This window comes from Pristiophorus japonicus, chromosome 13 (genome assembly GCF_044704955.1).
Source record: "Pristiophorus japonicus isolate sPriJap1 chromosome 13, sPriJap1.hap1, whole genome shotgun sequence".
In the NCBI taxonomy this organism is placed as follows: Eukaryota; Metazoa; Chordata; class Chondrichthyes; family Pristiophoridae; genus Pristiophorus; species Pristiophorus japonicus.
In genome coordinates, this window is record NC_091989.1 from 89,958,820 (window position 1) to 89,983,339 (window position 24,520).

Genomic DNA, 24,520 nt, shown 5'->3' on the forward strand with positions numbered 1-24,520 from the left:
GTCCACAGGAACATGCACCAGGGAGGTACCAGAGGGTGGAGTTATTGCAGTAAATTTCATGAACAGTTGTGCCTTGGCCCACAGGAGGCGAGAGGTATGCTGGTCAGTGAACCGACTCACTTTTTGCTATCTTGATTGTATAAGAACTCCTTTGGCCGATATTTCTAATTTATTAAATAGTTTGCATGTGAAGTCAGCGCATCATCTGCTATGCATTGCAGTAACTTCCTATAAGCCATGACCTATGTAATAGGCATAAAGCTATATTACATATATCGTCGTTCTTTCATCGCTGGCTCAAAATCCTGCAATTTCCTACTTTTCCTTATTGTGGAATGCAACCTGCAAAGTGCTTAAAGAAGAGGGCCCACCTCGGGATGGACAGCATTGCACACGTGCCAAGAACAAATTTTACAAATATAGAACCAGTCACTGGGGACAGTAGGTTAATGGTTATGGTACTGGACCAGTAATCCTTCGATCTCGACTAATAATCCAGAGATGCAAGTTCAAAACGCACCGTTGTAGTTTGAGAATTTGAATTCCGTTTTTAAAAATCTATCCGAAAAGTGACTACAAAACCATCGGATTGTCATAAAACCATTCACTAATATTCTTTAGGGCATGAAATCTGCCCGCTCTGGTCTATGTGACTCCAGTCCCACACCACAGAGGCCTGGCAAGCCACTCGGTTGTATCTGGCAACAAATGGTGACCTTGCCAACGGCACGTACTGATCGCGCAAGGGCTGGTTGAAGGTAAAATCAGACGGTGGTTCTGTTCATGATTGCTTTCTGGTGATCGCTGTTAGTGATTACGTGTATGGGCATTGGGTGAGGACAGGCTTGTGCTTGGTTATGATGCTGCCCCTTAACAGTGTAGTGCCCTGCTGACCCTTGCCATCTAAGTCCACAGATGCAAAACGACCAGGTGTATGGATGCATTGTATCCACAGAGCAATCTTCCAGCATGAGACGCCTCTTCAGGAAAGGGAGGGAAATTTAATCTTTTTAATCCAATATGGGATGCTTTCTGGTCTCCTGTGGGACATGGAATTGATTCTACAAGTGGTCATGTTCCAGGTGGATTGAGAGATTCTGTACAAACTGGGCTCATCCTATATTTTGGAAGAAAGCTTGTTCACTTTGTCATTTTTGACATTACTCTTTGTGTGCTTATATTGGTTGATGCAGTGCTGCACTCACTCGAACTGTGACTGTCACGTTATTTTGTATCTGGCTCATGGGTGTTATGTTCCACTCAGAACAGATGTATTTGTTAAATGAAGATGTAATGTAGTGTCATAAAGTATTTTTTTCTTACAAGTTTAATGGGCAGCTATTGGAATGAACAGGGTAACCTTGGTACAGTGTCTTGCAGAAGCATGGTCTGATGTGGATGAGTGTGCAATTTTAGTAGACCCTAAAAGGATAAGTGGTTTTAAAAAAAGTGACCTGTTTGTCATAGGCTATGGTGTTTATCTGCTGAGAATTAGATTTTCACTGCAGTATTTTTGTTCCATATGTGAACATAACCATGTGTCGACTTCCAGCTCAACAGCTGTCTTTCACCCAGGCACTTAAGAGAATTCTGCAGTTTGACATGTTCCTTTAGTAGCTACGCTGTCATCACAAGAGCCAGCTGTGGGACCACACAACATCCATACTAGTTTGAGAGAAACAGGAGTGATTACAAAGTGCAAAATTCTAATGTTTTTGAGGCATGGGTGGTAAGAAGGATCACAATCTATGCCTTTTATGAGCTGCATTTTCATTGAGGCTGGGTCATCTCCATCACCGGCTTTTGTGAATCTGGAGAACTTCATTTTGAGGTTGCCACTCGCTGTGGGAGGGTATATGAATTGGGTCTCAGCACCAATACATCACTAAACGCAAGGGAAGGAAATCTGCCGTCCATACCTGGTCTGGCCTATATGTGGCTCCGGACCCATAGCAATGTGGTTGACTCTTAACTGCCCTCTGAAATGGCCTAGCAAGCCACTCCGTTGTAAAAAAAAAGCTACTAGAAACAATAAGAAAAAAAACCCAGATGAACCACCTGGCATCGACCTCGGCACCGGCTATGGCGACGACAACCACACATCCAGCTCAGTGAACCGTGCAAAGTTCTCCTCGCCAACATTTGGGGTCTTGTACCAAAATGGGAGAGCTGTCCCACAGAATAGTCAAGCAACAACTTGACACAGTCATACTCACAGAATCATACCGTTCAGCCACTGTCCCAAACTCCTCCCATCACCGGCAGGACAGACCCACCAGGGGTGGCAGTACAGTGGTATACAATCGGCAGAGAGTGGCCCTGGGAGTCCTCAATATGGACTCCGGACACCGGCACACTGTGGCTGCAGTGTATACCATCTGCAACTCGCCAAGGTTTCTTCGGCAGCACATCCGAAACCTGCGACCTCCACCACCGAGAAGGACAAGGGCAGCATCATCATCACCTGCAAGTTCCCCTTCAAGTCACACACCATCCTGACTTGGAAGTATATCACCGTTTCTTCATTGTCGCTAGGTCAAAATCCTGGAACTTCCTCCCTAACAGCACTGTGGGAGCACCTTCGCTACACGGACCACCATCTTCTCAAGGGCAATTAGGGATGGACAATAAATGTTGGCCTTGCCAGCAACGCCCACACCCCATGAAGGAATTTTAAAAAATACTATATAAAAGCAGTTTAAATCGGCCTGCATCAGTAATGACGCAGCAGTGAAGCATTCTTTGAGCCTCACGATTGAATCAGCAGACCCAGCTAAACTGGGTTTTGTCTGTTCCTTGGGAGTTTGGTTGAAGTCTCTTGATGAACCATTTGATCTCGGGCAAGAGGAGATGTCGGTGGGGGGCGGACGTAGAAAGAATTGTAGAATGGTAGTGTACTGTCCTAACTCAGTGCCAAAAGGAGGAACTGGGGGGGGGAAGGGAAGAGAGCACCTTAATTTTTCTCTGCAGAAATTAAATAACTTTCAAGTTTCAGGGTTAAGGTGAATATATCACACTGGCTAAATATATGCAATGATTGTGCCTTAATTGTGCAAAGGGCCTGTGCTATATTGAAATAGTAATAAGACCAGTGGCTTGAAACCCCAGGCTGGGATATGTTGAAGAAATGGTCGGTTTGATCAGAATTGCATTTCAAAACATTTAATCTCAAAATATTCCCCTCCTAACAAAACCCAACAATTCTTTCTAAATTGGCTGATTGAGAGTCATGGTTGGGAAATACCTGTTGCTCCCACTGTCACTACATTTTTATGTGATTTGAATACTTTCTGATGAATTATCCAGTCATTCAGCAGTTGTCCATAATTATTTTGGGACGAGGAGAACGGGAGGGAGGAGCAATTTTGTGTTGTGGTCTTGCTCCCATTAAGGGTCTAGTTGATTGCTTGAATTTATTTCACGCAAGAATCACGCAGTCAACAGATTTGGGAGACTTTCATCTTCACAGTTTAAAGCACAGTCCCATAATGTTGGAATGAAAGTCTTCCATTATGTAGACTGATCAGTTAATTTTAGTAATTGGAGTCCCAGAGACCCAAACTCAGAACATATAGCAAAGTGACTGAGATCGATAGATTTTTGTTAGGTAAGGGTTGTGGAGCAGAGGTGGGAAAATGGATGGAAGGCGTAGATCTGCCATGATCTAACTGAATGGCGAACAGGCCCAAGGGGCTGAATGGCCGCCTTCTGTTTCTATGTAACCATTTATTGCCATGCAATCAACAATTACTTTTTATGCTGACTCTGAAAAATGGTGCTGACTTGTTAAATTGCCTCTTGTTTCTGCAGGTTCTGGAAATGCTGCAGAGGTTTAAGGATTCCAGCATTAAGCGTGAAAGGGAAGTTTTTAACTGTATGCTACGTAACCTGTTTGAGGAGTATCGCTTCTTCCCCCAGTACCCAGATAAAGAGCTGCACATCACGGCCTGCCTGTTTGGTGGAATTATCGAAAAGGGGCTGGTCACCTATATGGCATTGGGGCTTGCACTGCGCTATGTTCTCGAAGCTTTGCGCAAACCTTTTGACTCCAAGATGTACTACTTTGGCATTGCTGCACTAGACAGATTTAAAAATAGGTATGTTTTTTTTATTTAAATTGTTTCTGTATCATAAAAAGGTATAAGGATAAACCCAGCAACTACGGGCCAGTCAGTTTAATCTCCATGGTGGGGAATCTTTTAGAAATGATAATTTGGGACAAAATTAACAATTACTTGGGCAGGTGTGGAATAATTAAGGAAAGTCAGCATGGATTTGTTCAAGGCAAATTATGTTTAAGTAACTTGATTAAGCTTTTTCATGAGGTAACGGAGAAGGTTGATGAGGGCAATGCAGTTGATGTGTCCATAGACTTCCAAAAGACGTTAAAATAAAGTGCCACATAATAGGCTTGCCAGCAAAGTTGAAGCTCATGGAATAAAAGGGACAATGGCAATATGGATACAAAATTGACGAAGTGACAGGAAACAGAGAGTAGTGATGAACTGTTGTTTTTCGGACTGGAGGAAGGTCTGTTGAACTAGGACCACTGCTTTTCTTGATATATATTAATGACTTGGACTTGGGTGTACAGGACACAAGTTCAAAATTTGCAGATGAGACAAAACTTGGAAGTATAGTGAACAGTGAGGAGGATAGTGATGGACTCAGGAGGACGTAGGCTGGTGGAATGGGCGGACACGTGGCAGATTAAATTTAACGCGCAAAAGTGCGAAGTGTTGCATTTTGGTAGGAAGAACCAGGAGAGGCAATATAAACTAAAGGGTACAATTCTAAAGGGGATGCTTGAACAGAGAAACCTGGGCGTATATGTGCACAAATTGTTGGAAGGTGGTAGAGCAATTTAAGAAAGCAGGATCCTGGGCTTTATAAATAGAGGTATCGAGTACAAAAGCAAGGAAGTTATGATGAACCTGTATAAAACGCTGGTTCTGCTTCAACTGGAGTATTGTGTCCCAATTCTGGATGCTGCATTTTAGGAAGGATGTGAAGGCCTTGGAGAGGGTGCAGAAAAGATTTACAAGAATGGTACCAGGGATGAGGAACTTCAGGTACGTGGCTAGACTGGAGAAGCTGAAGTTGTTTTCCTTGGAGCAGAGAAGGTTGAGAGGAGATTTGATAGAGGTGTTCAAAATCATGAGGGGTCTAAACAGAGTAGATTGAGAGAAACTGTTCACATTAGCGGAAGGGTCGAGAACCACAGGACACAGATTTAAGCTGATTGGTAGAAGAACCAAAGGTGACATGAGGAAAACCGTTTTTGCGCAACGAGTGGTTATGATCTGGAATGCACGGCCTGAAAGGGTGGTGGAAGCAGTTTCAATCGTGGCTTTCAAAAGGGAATTGGATAAGTACCTGAAGGAAAACATTTTGCATGGCTACGGGGAAAGGGCAAGGGAATGGGAGTAGCTGAGTTGATCTTAGAGAGCTGGCATGGGCTTGATAAGCAGAATGGCCTCCTTCTGTGCTGTAACCATTCTATGATTCTCTACTGGGAGTCTGGATAGGGGCAAGTTGATATGAACGAGGATGTTAACAGTTAGGGCAGTTGATCTCTTCAGTATTTTGTTTTCTGTGGGATTTAATCTATTTGGGAACACAACCCAATGTTGATATTTCACATTGGTTATTCAAAGTATTAAATTTAAATGTATCGGGGCGGACTAGCGAGTACAGTAGCATAATGGTTATGTTACTGAACTAGTAATCCACTGGGGAATTTAAATTCAGATAATTAAATAAATCTGGAATAAAAATCTAGTATCAGTAATGGGGGTGATCATGAAACTACAGGATTATCGCAAGAAACCATCTGGTTCACTAATGTCCTTTAGGGAAGGAAATCTGCCGCCCTTACATGGTCTGGCCTATATGTGACTCCAAACCCACAGCACTGTGGTTGACTCTTGACTGTCTTCTGAAATGGTCTAGCAAAGAAGTATCATGGACTGCAGTGGTTCAAGAAGGCACTCACCACCACCTTCTAGAGGACAATTAGGGAAGGGCAATAAATGCTGGCCTTGCCAGCAACATCCACATCACGTGAACGAATAATAAGAAAAAAAATTGGGTTTAATCATTGTCCTTGCATATCTGGGACCGAGTCTGATGTGCTGTCCGAGGAGTTTTACGTGATATCAACTGAGATCCTAGGTGTGCGTCAATAATGAATGAGCATGCATAATTTGACATTAATATTGGTGGTTGTGCTCCGATGGTTGATGGGAGAAGTGGATGTGTCACACTGATGCAATTCGGTTATTCGTTGTTGGAGCATTATAGAGGGATCTTTACTGAGGGGGCTAGATGTACAAATTAGTTGCAAAACCTGCAGGTATGTTTCATTCATCAGTACTGAAATCTCTAACCTATAGCACAAATAACTTGCATGAGTGTTGTCAACCCCATTATATATCCAGTGTAAATGGGTAGTGAATGTTAAAGTTTTAATTTATTAGAAGGCAGATCTTGTATAACAGTCAACTGGAATGCTACAAGTCAAAGTTGATGTGTGGGTCTATTTAGCGTGCAATAGCAACTGTCAAACTTAAAGAAAACAAACCATCACCATCTGCGCTCCAATTTAAATCCTTTCATAAGTAACAGTTTACCTTATTTTTCCTGTGTCACATTCCATCCTCCAGCTGAGATGCTGACATAACTTTTTCAGATTTCTTAATACCTTGCTTGGCAGTGCACAAGAATAACTATTTGACTAACTTCTATCTCTACTGTAATGCCAGACGGTAGTTGTCTTTTTTCCCCTCCCCTTGCCTTATCCCCGTTCCTCCTCCTCCCCCCCCCCCCCCCCCCCCAATGGTTGAAATTCCATGTTGAGAATTGCAAGTGAAAATGTACTCTGCAAAACCTTGGATCACCAAGCCAGTCTCCATGTGTTTATAAGTCTCTAAGTTTTACTCCCATTTTTCCATTATCTTTGGTGTGCATCCTAAATCTTTACATATTTGGCCTCTGTACTATTACCTCTGGAATCCCTCAAGGGTCCATCCGTGATTCCTTCCTATTTCTCAACTACATGCTACCCCTTGGCGACAACGTCCAAAGACATGACTTTGAAGTCCACATGTACGCTAACGTCACCCAGCTCTACCTCAATACCACCTCTCTCGACTCCTGCACTATCTGTGGACATCCAGTGCTGGGGGAAGCCGCAATTTCTTCCGATTAAACATTGGGAAGACTAAAGCCATTTTATTTGGTCCCCGCCACAAATTCCATTCCCTCGCCATTAATTCCAACTCCCTCCCTGGCCACTATATGAGGCTGAACCAAACAGTTCGCCACCTCGATGTCCTACTTGACCCTAACCTGAGCTTCCAACCCCATGTCCACTCCATCACTATGACTTCCTACTTCCACCTCCGTAATAATTGCCTTTCTCCACCTCTGCCTCAGCTTTTTCCACCATGCCTTCAGCTGTTTAGACATTAAGTTCTAGAATTCCTTCACTAAATCTCTCCTCCACTCCCCTTTAAGATGCTCCTTAAAACCTACATCTTTGACCAAGCATTTAGTCGCCTGTCTTTTTTGGCTCCGTGCCAATTTTTGTCTGATTACATTTCTGTTAAGTGTCTTGAGACGTTTTACTATTGTTGTAGACATTGTTTGCAAATACTGCTGTGGAATTATGAAATGTTAAACATAGGATGTCACTCTTGGATCAGCAAGTTACCAATCACTGTTGACCAAGTGCAAATGACAGCCATTGTCCTATTTCAGACTACAATCTCCCTGTCCGTGAGTGGTGTGCGAATGTGTACCTGAACTTTCTTGCTTGGGATGGGGTATTTGTTTTCTGCTGTATTGTGACATCGAATGATTCAGAAGGAGGCCGTTAGGCTATCGTGCACGTGCCGGTTCTTTGATAAAGCTAGCCAATTAATCTCACTACCCTGCTCTTTCACCATTGCCCTGTAAATTTTTCCCCTTCAAGTAGTTATCCAATTATCTTTTGAATGCTACTATTGAATTTGATTCCATACCCTCGGCAGTGCATTCCAGATCAACCTTCCCTCTAAGCTGTGCTAATAAGCGGCTCTGACGGTGCAGCTCGGGACTGGCTGTTTCAATGTTAAATTTTGCGCATGTGTGAAACTGAAGGGATCGCGCACCCCCCCAAAAATTGGGGGAAACGTTCCGGATCACAACTTGCTGTGTTTATATAAAAAAAAAAATTTTCCTCATGTCGTTCTTGATTCTTTTGCCAATCACCCTAAATCTGTGTCCTTTGTCTACCTGCTCTTCTGCCACTGGAAACAGTTTCTCCTTATTTACTCTTATCTAAACCATTCATGGTCTTGATCACCTCCATCAAATCTCCTCTTAACCTTCTCTGTTCTAAGGAGAACAACCCCAGCTACTGCTCGTAACTGAAGTTCTTTATCCCTGGTACCATTCTAATAAATCTATTCTGTACCCTTTCCAAGGCCTTGACATACTTCCTAAAGTGTGGTGCCCAGAATTGAACACACTACTCCAGCTGAGGCCTGCCTGGTGTTTTATAAAGGTTTAGCATAACATCCTTGCTTTTGTACACTCTTCCTCTTTTAATAAAGTCAAGGATCCCATATTCTTTAACAGCTTTCTCAACTTGTCCTGCCACCTTGAAAGCTTTGTGCTGCCTCTGTTCCTGCACCCCTAGTTTGTTGTTACTGCCTCCTCTCATTCTTCCTACCATAATGCATTACTTCTCACTTCGCAGCATGAATTTCATCTGTACTGTGTCTGCCCATTTTGCCAGTCTGTCTTTCTGAAGCCTGTTACTATCCTCTTCTCTGTTTCCTACATTTCCGAGTTTCGAATCTTCTGCAAACTTTTAAACGATGCCCTGAATACCCAAGTCCTGGTTATTAATAAACATCAAAAAGAGCAGTGATCCTAATACCGCTCCCTGGGGAACACCACTGTATATCTCCCTCCAGTCTGAAAAACAACCGTTCACTACTACTTTCTGCTTTCTGTCTCTTAGCCAATTTTGTATCCATGTTGTCACTGCCCATTTAATCCCATGGGCTTTAAATTTGCTAACAAATCTATTATGTGGTACTTTATCAAACATCTTTTGAAATTCCATATACACATCAATCCTCTCCATTTCCCCCACCACTGACTGGCATTAGGCTGACTGGCCTGTAGTTGCCGGGTTTGTCCCCCTCCCCTTTTTTTAAACGGGTGTAACATTTGCGGTCCTCCAGTCCTCTGGCACCACCCCATACCCAAGGAAGATTAGAAGATTATGGCCAGAATCTCTGCAATTTCCAGCCTTGCTTCTCTCAGTAACCTCATCCCATCCATCCATCCATCCAGTTAACTTTTCTACTTTGATGACTGCCAACTTTTTAAGTACCTCCTCTTTCTCTATTTTTATCCTGTCTAATATCACTACTGCATCCTCCTTTTCTGCTACATCAACAGCATCCTCTTTAGTGAAGACAGATGCAAAGTGCAGGTACTCATTTAGTACCTCAGCCAAAGCCCTCTGCTTCCACAAGAATATATTTTTTATTGGTCCCTAATCGGCCTGCTCCTCCTTTGACTACCTTTTGACTATTTATATGTTTATACAAGAGCTTTAGGTTCCTTTTTATGTTAGCTGCTAATCTATTCTCATACTCTCTCTCTCCACCCTCTTAATCACTTTTTTTAATGTATCCTCTACGTTCTATATTCAGCTTGGTTCTCTACTGTATTATAAACCTTTACAGTTGTCATAAGCTGCCTTTTTCTGGCTCATTTTAACCTCTATCTTTATTCATCCAGGGAGCTCGAGCTTTGGATGTCCTTCCTTTCCCCCTCATGGGAATGTGTCTACTCTGTACCTGAACCATCTCCTCTTTGTTCAGTTACAGTTTTTCTTGCCAATTTTTGATTCCAATCCACCTGGGCCATATCCTTTTTCCACTCACTGAAGTTAAACCTCCCCAGTTAAATATTTTTATGCTTGATTACACCTTGTCCTTTTCTATAACTATTCTAAACCTGATGATATGATCACAGTTCTCCAAATGCTCTCCCACTGAAACATGCCCCACTTCATTCCCCAGAACTAGATCCAGCACTGCTTCTTTCTTCGTTGGGCTGGAAGCACACTGATCAAGAAATTTCACTTGTCACATTGGAATTCCTACCCCTCTTTGCCCTTTACACTGTTACTATCCCAGTCTATATTAGTATAATTGAAGTCCCCAATTATCACTGCTCTGTAGTTCTTAAATCATTCTGTAACTTGCCTTTAAATTTGCTCTCCTATATCCTTCCCACTATTTTTTGTCCTATAGTATACACCCAGTAGCGTAATAGCTCCTCGATTGTTCCCTAATTCTAACCCAATAGACATGGGCCCAAAATTTGCAGTTGGCGGCTTTCCCCGGACAAATACCTCCAACCTGCAAAAAAAAAATTACGAATTTACATGGTGGTCTGGGAGATTCAGCGACTTGTGCTCCTGGGCCTCTACGTGCAAGCCTGCATAGAGGCCCACGTATCCCAGGGCTGCATGCGTTTCGCCAGTGCCCCTGGGATCACGTGGGCCGGCCCAACCAATTAAAGAAGGGAATCTCCATTTTGGGGAATTTTTTGAAGAAAAAATTATTGTTTTAATGGGGCTAAAAATAAACTTGTCTTATTAGACAGGGTTTTTAATGTATAAATGAGAAAAAAACTATACTGGTAAAAGCAAGCGTTATGCCTGTGTTCATGTGCAGAAAATATTTATTCAAATTTCTTCTGTGGTATTCTGACTAGCATTCTGACATGTTACTGATGGCACTAAGCATTTCACGGTATTTGTGCGGTTCGAGTTTAGATGGGGAAATCCTCCTTAGACTGTAAAGTATTTTTCTTGGCTGTTGCTGCTTTATTGAATATGCTTTGAGTAATATGCTCTTGCTAGTTGAAGAGACCAGTCGTAATGTGTGCTGATAATGATAGAGATCTGAAGGTTATAATCCCCAGGTATATGAACCATACAATAGTGGACTGCAGTTTAACAAAGATATTGGGTATAAATCAAAAGAAACTGTTACTGTACGACTAGAACCTCCGGCCTCCAATCTTCAGTCCTGGATTAGAATATTTTCCACACGGATATTATTGCCCTTGAGAAGTTTGAGTTGAGCAACCATGGAATCTGGTGCAGCAGTGACCAGCCAAGATGATTGTGCACCGGAAATTTATTATGGGTAACTGTAAAGGAAGTTGTGCCCATTTTGTTTGGAAAGGAGACTTTCAGTTGACAATCTGAAGGTTTCACAATTATAAAAGGGATGGATTCAGTTGGTTCAGGCAAATTGATCCCTATGATGAAGGGTTCAAATACCAGGGAATGTAAGTTTAAAAAATATTCAAGTCAGGCGTAAGAAGGGAAATTGATGGTTTAGAGTTTTGGAAGTAAAGTTATGGAACAATTTACTAGGGATAACTTTTGAAGTGGATGGTATCAATGAGTTCAAGGAGCAATTGGATTCATTTCTGAAGTGAAGAGGGGTTATAGCGAGGTTCAAAGTTCTAGGAACGTTATGACTGCTGCTATAAATTCATAGTGTTGAATGCTGTACTTTTCAAAAAGCAATTTTAAGCTTTAATGTACATTATCTTTAATTATATTCCTGTATGATATGGTAATTATCTGTTTTTTAGTAGTATGAATGCCTACCTGAACACTACCCCAGAATACTCTAATGATGAACTCTGGTCTGATTGTAGATTGAAGGACTATCCCCAGTATTGTCAGCACTTGGCTTCTATTGGCCACTTCTTGCAGTTTCCTCATCATTTACAGGAGGTAAGTGGTACTCCAGTAATGGCTTGAGTCTTTGTGTAACCACGTGGTGGTGATGCCTCAGCTCCTCTGTTGCTGACACGCAGACCAGCAGTCTTCATGGTTATGGTGGTCTCGTTTGTGGAGCCTTTCGTTTCATAGGTTGTTTCTACACTGCAATCTGATTTTGATAAATTAATAAAAGACAGAACTTGGGTTTTTACAGTCTTATCTCACATCAGGATGTCCCAAGGCAATTTTGTACTTTGAGGTAATTTGCTGTGTACGGGCACTGTTGAGTGTTTAAACACAACAGCTAACTTGCACAAATTGACGTCAAAAGCCTTTTGAATCGATGAGTTACTGTGAGCTTATGTCTCTTTGTGGAAGATATTCACCTTGCCACAGAACAAAGGGTGGTGAATTGTGCATGCTGGTGGTAGGCCTGTTATATCTTGATGGCATATAAACAGCACAATTCTAGGGTCAGGTATTATTGTCATCTTCCCCCCCCCCCCCCCCCTTGTATCCCCGCCAATTTCTCTCCTACTCTCCTGAAAAGATGAACTCTTCCCTGGAGTCCAGTTCCAGAAGCATCTTGCCCAAGTGGCCAGATGCAACAATTTGTACTTGTATAGAGCCTTGAACAAAGTAACATGTCCCAAGGTGCTTCACAGGAGCGTTATCAAACAAAATTTGACACCAAGCTACATGAGATATTAGGACAAAAGCTTGGTCAAAGAGGAAGGTTTTAAGGAGCGCTTTAAAGGAGAAAAGATAAGCGGAGAGGTTTTGAGAGGGAATTCCAGAGCTTCGACTCTCCGTAGGATGTGGGGGCATTGCAAGTAGGTCCAATCCTGTCCTAGCCTGACGTTCATGTATGTTTCCAGAACGGGTCTCTGAATAGCGATCTGGACTTCTAGCCAATCTTTCTTCTCCATTTACCCCCTCTCTAACCCAGTAGCTGAAGGCAATTCTAGTGCCTTCACTACCACACACCCCCTCCTCTCCAAACTGAAATCAATTAATTCCAAGGTCAAGAATTGAAACCAGCACATATATAGTTTAGTTCCACATGTGGAAGTGTTTTCATCTGCAGTGACATCAGGGGAGCTTTGTGAATTTTACATCTGTGTTCAGGTAAAGCAGGGAGCAGTGCCTCCCAATTTTGGGTAGACTGGATACATTTGTGCTTTCAGGGTTATGCGATTTTGACATCAAAAACATTGAACTTAGAAGTGTGTTTCAGTAATTTTACACCAGTTGGGAATAATACATATTGCTATTGATGATTTTGAAAAACATTTGTATTTGTTTCAGTACATTGAGTATGGCCAGCAGTCCAGAGACCCTCCTGTGAAAATGCAAGGTAGCATTACAACCCCTGGCAGTATTGCATTGGCCCAGGCCCAGGCTCAAGCACAGGCTCAGAATAAGACCCCGATGGTCCGACAGGTCAGCGCCATTGTAACAACATCCACTACCACCGCAGTGACCAAAGCCACTACAGTTACCAGGCCGACTGGAGTGAGCTACAAGAAAGATGTACCGGTGAGTATTTTGATGATTTTACACTGCTAGCAGAGATGGAGTTGTTTCAGAATAACATTATTTTGCTTTCAGAAACTATTAGTTTGCTCTCTACACTAGAAAGTCCCAGATTGCTCAAGTTTATAATTGGCTGTCTGGTACTGAAATAGATATTGTGAACAGTAACAGAATGGCAATGGCTATTGTACAAATGTTTTCCAGTTGTTAACCTCTCCTTTGTTCTCCCCCCCCCCCCCCCCACCCACACATTAGTGGGGGGGCGGGCAGAGAGTGAGGTCTCTCGATCACTTTGCCACCTCTAACTTTTAAAATGTATCACTAGATTTTACATAACATAAGAAATAGGGGTAGGCCATTTGGTCCCTCGAGCCTGCTCCGCCATTCAATAAGATCATGGCTGATCTGATCATGGACTCGGCTCCACTTCCCTGCCCTCTCCCCATAACCCTTTACTCCCTTATCGCTCAAAAATCTGTCCATCTCCTCCTCAAATATATTCAATGACCCAGCCTCCACAGCTCTCTGGGGCAGAGAATTCCATGGATTTACAACTCTCAGAAGTTTCTCATCTCAGTTTTAAATGGGCAGTCCCTTATTCTAAGACTATGTCCCCTAGTTTTAGTTTCCCCTATGAGTGGAAATCTCCTCTCTGCAGCTACCTTGTCGAGCCACCTCTATCTTATAAGTTTCAATAAGATCACCTCTCATTCTTTTGAACTCCAATGAATATAGGCCCAACCTACTCAACTTATCTTCACAAGTCAACCCCCTCATAAGTATCATTGTCTCCCTGTGACACTAGATTTCTCAGTACAATAGGTGTCCTGTTCACACATCTATAAGTGGCAATTTAGTAACTTCACAAATCATTTGGGGTTTTCTCAGGCTTGATGCATAATTTCCCCTTTTGCACATGTGTGTGCCAGGAGTGTTGCTTTTATTGAGTGGTGATACTGAAAATGTCTCATACTGAAAATGTCTCATACTTCAGGCACAAACTTTTGAACTGTAACTATGCCTTTTGAAGGATTTTATCCTCCTCTGGTAAGCTCCTTATAATACTAGGTGTAGTGCTTTTACATCACCCTGTAAACAAAGGAGCTGAAATTATAACCAAACCACCTAATTATGATCGAACATGATACTAAAAATGTCCAGCCAATACAAAAATTAAACTTAAACTAAGCCGTGCCAGAATGACAGAAACTAAGTTCTCAAATTTATCTGGCCTGATCAGGATATTTGGACCGCTGTATTTGTGGTAGTTTAAATCCCTTTATGGATGATTTTCGTATAACTGGATATTTAACTTGTTTCTAGTATTCAAATTGTTTGATAGCTAATAAAAGGGACCAAAATAAATGGTGGTTGTTCTGCCACTGTAATGTTCACGGCTGTAAATGTCCTTGAACTAGTGAGAAAAAGCTCTGACTGAGGTGGCCAACTCCTTCAAACCTGGTGCATTTGGCAAGTGAGTTGTTTTTACATCGGAGGAGCAGACAACTTGTCTTAAAGTCATCATCACAGGCAGTCCCTCGAAATCGAGGCAGACTTGCTTCCACTCTAAGTGAGTTCTCGGGTGACTGAACAGTCCAATACGGGAATTACAGTCCCTGTCACAGGTGGGACAAGAAGGAAAGGGAGGGTGGGGAGTCTGGTTTGCTGCACGCTCCTTCCGTTGCTTGCGCCTGCTTTCTACATGCTCTCTGCGTCGAGACTCGAGGTGCTCAGCGCCCTCCCGGATGCTCTTCCTCCACTTTGGCCAGGGACTCCCAGGTCTCGGTGGGGATGTTGCATTTTATCAAGGAGGCTTTGAGGGTGTCCTTGAAACATTTCCTCTGCCCACCTGGGGCTTGCTTGCCGTGTAGAAGTTCCGAGTCGAGCGCTTGCTTTGGGAGAGTTGTGTCAGGCATGCGAACAATGTGGCCTGCCCAATAGAGCTGGTCAAGTGTGGTCAGTGCTTCGATGTTGGCCTGATCGAGAACACTGATGGTGCATCTATCCTCCCAGGGGATTTTCTAGGATCTTGCGGAGACATTTGTGGTACCAATGCTTTAATGTAATTCCATTGGAAAAATGTTTGTTACAGCAAAGTCCTACTTTTTTTTTTTAGCCCTCCATTAATACAACTAACATAGAAACATTGTTGGTGGCCACAGACCAGGCAGAGAGGATAGTGGAACCACCTGAAAACATTCAAGAAAAAGTGGCTTTCATCTTCAACAACCTCTCGCAGTCCAACATGACACAAAAGGTGGGTGTTCTGTGATGATTGGTGTAGTGGCCTTGTCTGACGTACCATTTTTCTTGCAGTGATGCTGTCTTTCAATCCTGCTGGTTTTGAAACCAGCCTGTTCATATTATACGGTAGTTTCACTTGCAAACATGCTGGCTTCAAGTCGACTGTAACTATTTACTTTAATTCAAATGACTTCAGTAACTGGCGGACTTCCGTGTACACCAGCAACAGTGAAACAGATTTGCCGCCTGAGGTTGTGCCGGAACGCATCACCCATTCAGCTCAATGACAGTGATACCATTGGAACTGAGACTGTTGCTGTTCGAGGCACAGCTGGAAATCACCAGCATCGATGCCTGCCCAATGGCAGCTGTGTCGGTGGTAAATGAACACAAGTGGAGGTTGAATGAGTCGAGTCAAAACCTGATGGTGGGATTAATTAGTGAAAATTGAAGCCCATTTATGAGTGACTTAAGTAATTAAAGTGGGAAATAAATGAATTACTGAAAGTATATGAAAGATTTACCATCATAAGTGTTGGAATATGCGATTCAAATGGCATCAGAGTTCCGGACCTCCCAGACATTGAACTCTCCGATGGATGCTCTTTTGCAATTGTAGTGCTTCTGCATTCAGCAGAACACGTTTCAAAGGATAATGATGGTTTAGGAAGAATGGACTTTATTTTATTCTGCATTCTGCTCCGGGAGAAAATTTACTACTGTACCTACACAACATCTGTCACAGTAGTATATTTGCTAGTTCTCGTCATTCATTCTATTTTTAGCGAAATGGTCTCTCTGCGATTTCATCCCAGCAGATCAGAACCTTCATGTTATTTTCAATTTACTTTTGGCTCTGCTTTCCTTCCACCCTACCAAGGTTTGGGAGGGGCAAGAAAACCAGTCTTTTGTTTGTCAGACCTTGCTGTGTGCAAATTGGCCGCCAAATAATTCACTGGATAGGAAATGCTTTATGGTGCCCAGATGATGTGACTGGGCGCGATATAAATGCATGTCCTTTGTACTTGCTTGATGATCTAGAATAATAATTGCAATTATTTATGCCGTATTACATTGAAATGTCTCAAAGTGCATCACACACGATCAATTATTTTTATAGTTCAGTGGCTGTCATGCAAAGAAGCATTTTGAATTATGCAACCATACAAACTATATTGGTTGGGTTTGGAGAATAATTCGTCACAGTTGATGACATCGATTTACAGGCAGTTTTTAATCACTTATGGAATCTAATTTCACATTACAGAAGTTAGTTTCCAGCAGTAAACTCTTAATTGAAGGCTGGCCACAAGATTGCAGTCCATCTCTCTCTCAGACCTACAGCCAAGAATATGCAGTGTCTGCAGGCAGGAGTCAGTCATTCTCTCAGGATGACTTAATTTCCCAGCAATGCTGATGGCCATTTAGCAGCTGGATGCTCTTGTGCCTACTGGAGGTGAAGCCTTTGCTTCAGGGGATTACATGTGGCGGAAGTTTAGGGCACCATCTGTTTGCTGTTTGGATATTTGGCTAGATGAAGCAGTGCTCTTCAATAATAAACTAATGTTTGGGTCAAAGCAATTCCGATGTTTGAAAGCAATGGGTAGCTAATGTACTTTGCGACTTTGAAAGGTGCAGTTTTTCTTGCTTTGGGTTAATTTTCAATAATCTAAATGAATTGTTTGGCACCTAATTCAAATATGTCCTATGTCACTAATTTTGGCTCTCTTCAGGCTGTACCCTTGTGACTGATGTATGAATGGTGTGTTGTTGCTCTTGATACAGGTGGAGGAGCTAAAGGAGACCGTGAAGGATGAATTTATGCCCTGGGTATCCCAGTATTTGGTCATGAAGAGAGTTAGCATCGAACCTAACTTTCACAGTCTCTACTCAAACTTTATGGACACTTTGAAAAATTCTGAGTTTAACAAAATGGTACTCACCGAGACCTACAGAAACATCAAGGTAAGAGTTGGAGAAGGATGAGCAGATAGCATCAAGCTAGTTGAGACGGGAGTTTCCTTTTTGAAGGTGCTTAGGACAATTTAGTGCGTACCTTTAGACATTACATGCGTTCCTGTCTTTCCACCCCTCCACTTTCTCTGTCCTGCTTCTCCTAAAGGCACATGTTCTTGCCAAGTTGCAGTTCCAAGGCTGGCAACTGTCCTCCAGCACTTTGACTAATTGGCTCAATGTGAGCGCCAAAGGCAGTGAATGCCAGTCATCCTCGTTTCGAGGGACTGCTTATGATGATGATGAATGCCAGTTGCATAATTGCAAGAGAGGACACAATTGCAAAGTCCAGTCCTGTTCTCAGTTGACATCCGCTCGTGCACTTTGTGGCCTTGGTCACTGATAGACAATAGAAGTGGGGAACCCCTTCGTTCTCTTCCCCACCAACACCCAAAATCCGAATCGGAGTGCAATTCGGTCAGCTTCCAACCCCACTTTTTTTTTTCATTTTCTTTTAGAAATAACTGCACGCTTGTTTTTTTTTTCAACCAACCCTCTTCAATCCTGAAAGTGCTAACTATTGTTGTGGTGCAGATTCATGGGCACACTGGCAGCTCTCAAGTAACTCAATCCAAGCGGCCATTCTCCCATTTGTGAGCCTCAGCAGTAGTAAAGGCCCCTCCATTTTATGTTCCATTGAGTGATCAGAAGTGGGGCTCTAGCTGATTTTTCACCTTCCCATCCCAGGACAGTTGAGCTAATTTTGCTGGAACTGGCTACCTTACTGCAGACCTAGGGGTTGAAGCTGGGAGCTTCTTGTGTGAACATAACCTAAGAAATAGGAGCAGGAGTAGCCATACGGCCCCTCAAGCCTACTGCACCATTTAATACAATCATGGCTGATCCAATCATGGACTCATCGGTTAAGAAACTGTCTATTTCTGTCTTAAACTTATTCAATGACCCAGCTTCCACAGCTCTCTGAGGCAGCGAATTCCACAGATTTACAACCCTCTGAGAAGAAATTCCTCCTCATCTCAGTTTTAAATGGGCGGCCCCTTATTCTAAGATTATGCCCCCTAGTTCTAGTCTCCCCTATCAGTGGAAACATCCTCTCTGCATCCACCTTGTCAAGCCCCCTCATAATCTTATATGTTTTGATAAGATCACCTCTCATTCTTCTGAATTCCAATGAGTAGAGGCCCAATCTCCTCAACCTTTCCTCATAAGTCAACCCCCTCATCTCTGGAATCAACCTAGTGAACCTTCTCTGAACTGCCTCCAAAGCAAGTATATCCTTTTGTAAATATGGAAACCAAAACTGCACGCAGTATTCCAGGTCTCGCCCTGTATAACTGTAGCAAGACTTCCCTGCTTTTATACTCCATCCCCTTTGCAATAAAGGCCAAGATTCCATTGGCCTTCCTGATCACTTGCTGTACTTGCATGCTAACCTTTTGTGTTTCACACACAAGTACCCCCAGGTCCCGCTGTACTGCAGCACTTTGCAATCTTTCTCCATTTAAATAATAACTTGCGCTTTGATTTTTTTTTCTGCCAAAGTGCATAACCTCACACTTTCCAACATTATACTCCATTTGCCAAATTTTTGCCCACTCACTTAGCCTGTCTATGTCCTTTTACAGGTTTTTTTTGTGCTCCTCATATATTGCTTTTCCCCTCCCACTCTTGTATTGTCAGCAAACTTTGTTACGTTACACTCGGTCCCTTCATCCAAGTCGTTAATATAGATTGTGAATAGTTGGGGTCCCAGCACTGATCCCTGCTGCACTCTACTAGTTACTGATTGCTAACCCGAGAATGAACCATTTATTCCGACTCTGTGTTCTGTTAGTTAACCAATCCTCTATCAATGCTAATATATTGCCCCCAACCCCGTGAACTTTTATCTTGTGCAGTAACCTTTTATGTGGCACCTTGTCAAATGCCTTCTGCAAGTCCAAATACACCACATCCACTTGTTCCCCTTTATCCATCCTGTTTGTTATGTCCTCAAATAATTCGAGCAAATTTGTCAAACATGACTTCCCCTTCATAAATCCATGCTGACTCTGCCTGACTGAATTATGCTTTTCCAAATGTCCTGCTACTGCTTCTTTAATAATGAACTCCCAACATTTCCCAACTACAGATGTTAGGCTAACTGGTCTATAGTTTCCTGCTTTTTGTCTGCCTCCTTTTTTAAACGGCTCAGGAATACAACATGCAGTGCATTTACCCACTGAGTCATTAACAGAGCTTTGGAGCATTAAGTTGAGTGGACTGTTTTATAAATGGCAGAATTGATTGGGTTGATTTTTCTCCAAGCTAGCCTTCAGTCTGTTGGTGCAAACTCTTGCCTGTTCTGAATATTCAGTGGCTCACTCACAGGGCTTAATTATAGAAAAGTTGCATGTAGGAAATCACCAAGATAAGGATGTGCATACTCTTGCCAAGATGATTTGAAGCAGACCTACAGTTTATAAATTCTAATAGTGAATTGATATTTATTGATTTGTTAAACTGAAGATCTTTTATCATTGTATAGCACTGTAGAGGAGTTAATCAATGATGTCCTCCCTGATGGCTTCACGATTTGTAATGTAGCATTTTGCAAAGCATTTTCCTGTGACCGGATTTCCAGCAGTTCTAAATGATGCATTTCTAGAAGCCATTTGACAAGTTAACTTGCGAATTGAACTGCTCTAACAAGAGCCAAATTTAGTCATTTTAACTTGAGCATTAAGTATTGAGTAGTATTCGACCGTTGTTGCCCCGCTTCAGCACTTTTATTCTTGGCCTTTTTAGGTACTGCTGACATCTGACAAGGCTGCTGCAAACTTTTCAGACCGATCGCTGTTGAAGAACCTGGGCCACTGGTTAGGCATGATAACCTTAGCCAAAAATAAACCCATCTTGCACATTGTAAGTGGCTCCATGTTGTCTCTTTAGTAATGTTTGCATCCATTTTTTTATGGTGGTGAACAGCTTTAATTGTAACAGAATGTTGAATAGGCTGATTGTGTTTCGGATGACTTGATGGTTCCAAAATCAGTGTTTTATTAAAAATATTGTACACAGGATCTGGATGTGAAATCTTTGCTGCTGGAAGCTTATGTGAAAGGTCAGCAAGAGATGCTCTACGTTGTCCCTTTTGTTGCCAAAGTTTTAGAATCCAGCGTTAGGAGTATGGTAAGTTCCGATCTTTGGTGTATATTTTATGTTCAGCTAAATAATCTGAGGAGTGACTCCAGTCAGATCATGGAAAAAAGAATTGGTCTTGAGAATGCTCTGATAAAATTCTCATGCAAGTTTTGTAGTAACGAGAATGGAGTGAAGTGGACAATAGGTAGATGAGTCCTTGTTTTGCACTGGCTCCCTATGAACTTGGTGACGGTGCATTGCCATAATTGTGGCTTCTCACGGCTATCTAGACTCTTCTCCCCCATGAACTGCAGCCTACTGTGGATGCTAGTCCCTGCAGCAGATTACATTACTGACAGCAAGATGATTAGGGATCTGAGCAGAAGCCACAGCCTGTTTATGCAGCTTTCTCGATGTGCTCCGATACCACGCCTGTCCTTGATAGCAGGCTCGTGTAGCGATGCATTTGGACTGTGAAATTCAGCCCATTAACAGGAGGCAGTGGAGGTTCCAGCAGGTGCTGCATTCATGTTTGTGTCTATAGGACTCTTAATTGGCGCACGAGCCTTCAGTGTCTCTTGAGACACCCGGGGAGGCCCCACCTCCCGTACCCATTGGCCTTGCAGCATCCACTGCTGTATCTACATTGGAGCAGACCCACCGCACCCCGTCCTGATTGGTTGCGGGGCCGGATGGGCCTTGATCACCCATTGGTTGGTGCAACTGTCACTCAGTCTGGACCATGTGCTCCTGCCCCAGAACGGACAAAAACTGACATTATTATAGATAGACAGGATCTGGATATGAAATCTTTACAGCCTTGATCTGCATTGTGCATTCTCTTACTCCAAAAAGTGCAGTGAAAGATCACTATTTACCATTTCAGTTGCAGAAGCTGGGGTTTGTTGTAGGAATTTTTCAGCAGTCTCCATGTATTTAGCTTCCTTGAGTCTCCTTTTTGCACTCCTTTCTGAACCATTTGCACAGATTGGGGACCAGGCTCCTCTCAGTGCAGTATGGCAGTACAGTCTACTCTTAATGTGGAGTCAATTCATTTGAATTACTGACTCGTGTCAGGGCGTCATATTCTTCCCTTCCACAGGGCTACGGATTCCTTGGCATTATCGTTGTATTTGGCACGGTCAGTCGCATTACAGGACTGAGTTGTCGGCAGAGCAGGTGGTCCATCGTTTACTGATCATCGCCACAGTCGCACGCTACTGAGTTACTATTAATGCGACCCCACTCCCACATCATTACTTTTAAACAATCAGTGCTAAAATGATCGACTCATTGCTAGGTTGGCATATTAGCCACATTATTAATTACTGGCTAATTCAGATGAATTTTTTGGCAAAAGTAAATGACCTTCAATTGTCGGGGGTAGTCTATATGTAAATGAGCAGACTCCTGACTGATGTTTCTTCCCGTGAAGTAGTATCTCCACATGGCGTGGCTGAGATCAGAAACTGTGGAATTATAGTAGGAACTTGCTTTCTCCCAATTTATTCCTTTATTCCACCCGTTACCGTATTATTTAATAACCTTGAAGATTAAGGCAAGGTGTACTGGAAGATTGGCCAATGTTCAAATTACCTTAGAGATGTGCCAAATGAAATAGCATTTAATATAAAATTAATGGTGTGTAGTGAAGTTCTTATAGAGTTGTTTTTGTGGGTGTGAAAAATTCCTGTTACAAATCTGTTAAGTTTTGGAGCTATATGATAAAAGGAAATAGAGGAGCAAGAAGGGAAAATGGAATACAAAGTAAATTCAGACAGTGGCCACCTGATGTGGTTTCTACACAGACTGCCGATGACAGCTTAACAGGTGCAGCAATGTGCCAGTTGCTGTTCTTTCAAGCCACCAAATGATCGAGTGTATCTAGCCTCACCTGGCCAAACAGGCCACTGATGCAGCTTTCACATTCTCATTGGTTCTCAAGTTTATTCTTTCTCTTCCTCAGTGCCCCCCTCACCCATCCACACCTCCGCCCTATCTTTTGTTTAACCCCTTTCGCGCCCTCTCCTCTAAACACTGCCTCTCTTCCCGGGATGGCAGGACTGACATATGAGGAGAGACTGGATCAACTGGGCCTTTATACACTGGAGTTTAGAAGGATGAAAGGGGATCTGATAGAAACATATAAGATTCTGACAGGACGGGACAGGTTAGATGCGGATAGAATGTTCCCGATGTTGGGGAAGTCCAGAACCGGGGTCACAGTCTAAGGATAAGGGGTAGGCCATTTAGGACTGAGGTGAGGAGAAACTTGTTCACTCAGAGAGTTGTTAACCTGTGGAATTCCCTGCCGCAGAGTGTTGTTGATGCTCGTTCATTGGCTGTATTCAAGAGGGAGTTAGATATGGCCCTTACGGCTAAGGGGATCAAGGGGTATGGAGAGAAAGCAGGAAAGGAGTACTGAGGTGAATGATCAGCCATGATCTTATTGAATGGTGGTGCAGGCTCGAAGGGCCGAATGGCCTCCTCCTGCACCTATTTTCTATGTCTCTCCCTTGTCCCCATCTCTAATCAACCCCACCATTTCCTGATGTAGTTTTCATATTCTCTCCAGCAATCAAATTCATTCTTTCTCCTAATCCCACCACCATATCTTGCTCTCGCTCTCTCTCTCACGATATAAACTGGGCATTGCCATTGCAGATCTGCTGTTTAAAATTGTTCCATTTAATATACATTTGCTGCAAATCAATGACACGTGTTTGACACCTTTGATAAATTTCATTGTTTGTATACTGTGTTTACTGCCTGAGAGATGGTAAACAGTAGCATGATCAATGTTGGAATACTGGTCTTCAAAATAAAAACCATAATTTTTTTTAAAAATCCATATAGTTTGGGGTTTCTGGTAAAACTTCCTGCTTTCGAACTTGATTTTAAACATCTGGTGCCACCATTTCTACTGCATAAAATGTAAATTGATTTGCAGTATAAAGAGAAACAATGTAAACAGTGGATATGGTAACGTGGTTATGTTAATAATCCAGGGAATGAGAGTTAAAATCCCATCGTGGAAGTTTGAGAATTCAATTCAGTTTCAATAAAAAGCTAATCAGCAAAAGTAATCATTGAAGCTGTGTGATTATTGTAAAAGCCCAACTGGTTCACTAATGTCCTTTAGGGAAGAAAATCTGTCCTTACCCAGTCTGACTCCAGTCCCACACCAGCGTGGTTGACTCTTAATTGCTCTCTGAAGTGGCCTAGCAAGCCATTCATTTGTATCAAATTATCTTCCAGTCAAATTCACCATCAGCTGCCACTTTTCCTACCAATTTCAAAATTGGTATTGACAACTTCCTTGAAAAGCTCACTTTCAACCCAATTATCTCTTGAATGCACAGCCTACTCTAAGGTCCTTGAATATGTCCTTGCTATCTAACAACATGCTCACCGTTCACCGCTCCAATGCTGTATTTAGCTTGCGCACACATACACCCCCTCACACGCTCGCACACACACATATTGTACTGTTCACCATTTTCCTCCACCCCCCTCTTGGTAGTCCATCTGTTTGTCCAGTGCAATGCATGCAATATATTTCCTCAAAGCAGTTTCTCCTCTTGATCCTGTTTAGTCACCACCAGTGTGCCCTGGGAATCTCAATCATTAGAAGAGTAGAAGAGCAATTGTGGTCGGGGATTCAATAGTTAGGGGAGCAGAACTGCAGCCGCAGACGCGACTCCAGGATCGTATATTGTCTCCCTGGTGCCAGGGTCAAGGCTGTCACTGGCTGCAGGACATTCTGAGGGTGATCAGCCAGAGGTCGTTGTCCATATCGGTACCAACGCCGTAGGTAGAAAGAAGAATGAG

At 42.7% G+C, this 24,520-nt stretch overlaps 1 protein-coding gene across 7 annotated transcripts in view; it reads left to right on the forward strand.

Annotated features, from left to right (window-relative positions):
• The window catches only part of cnot1 (CCR4-NOT transcription complex, subunit 1), a 229,729-nt gene that overhangs the window by 139,479 nt on the left and 65,730 nt on the right, over positions 1-24,520 (forward strand). For all 7 annotated transcript variants that reach the window (XM_070897738.1, XM_070897741.1, XM_070897739.1 and 4 more), the window contains 7 exons: positions 3,811-4,097; positions 11,746-11,824; positions 13,121-13,351; positions 15,465-15,605; positions 17,378-17,557; positions 20,354-20,470; positions 20,627-20,737. In XM_070897738.1, the coding sequence (XP_070753839.1) occupies positions 3,811-4,097; positions 11,746-11,824; positions 13,121-13,351; positions 15,465-15,605; positions 17,378-17,557; positions 20,354-20,470; positions 20,627-20,737 (1,146 nt within the window). The remainder of the gene's footprint in view (positions 1-3,810; positions 4,098-11,745; positions 11,825-13,120; positions 13,352-15,464; positions 15,606-17,377; positions 17,558-20,353; positions 20,471-20,626; positions 20,738-24,520) is intronic.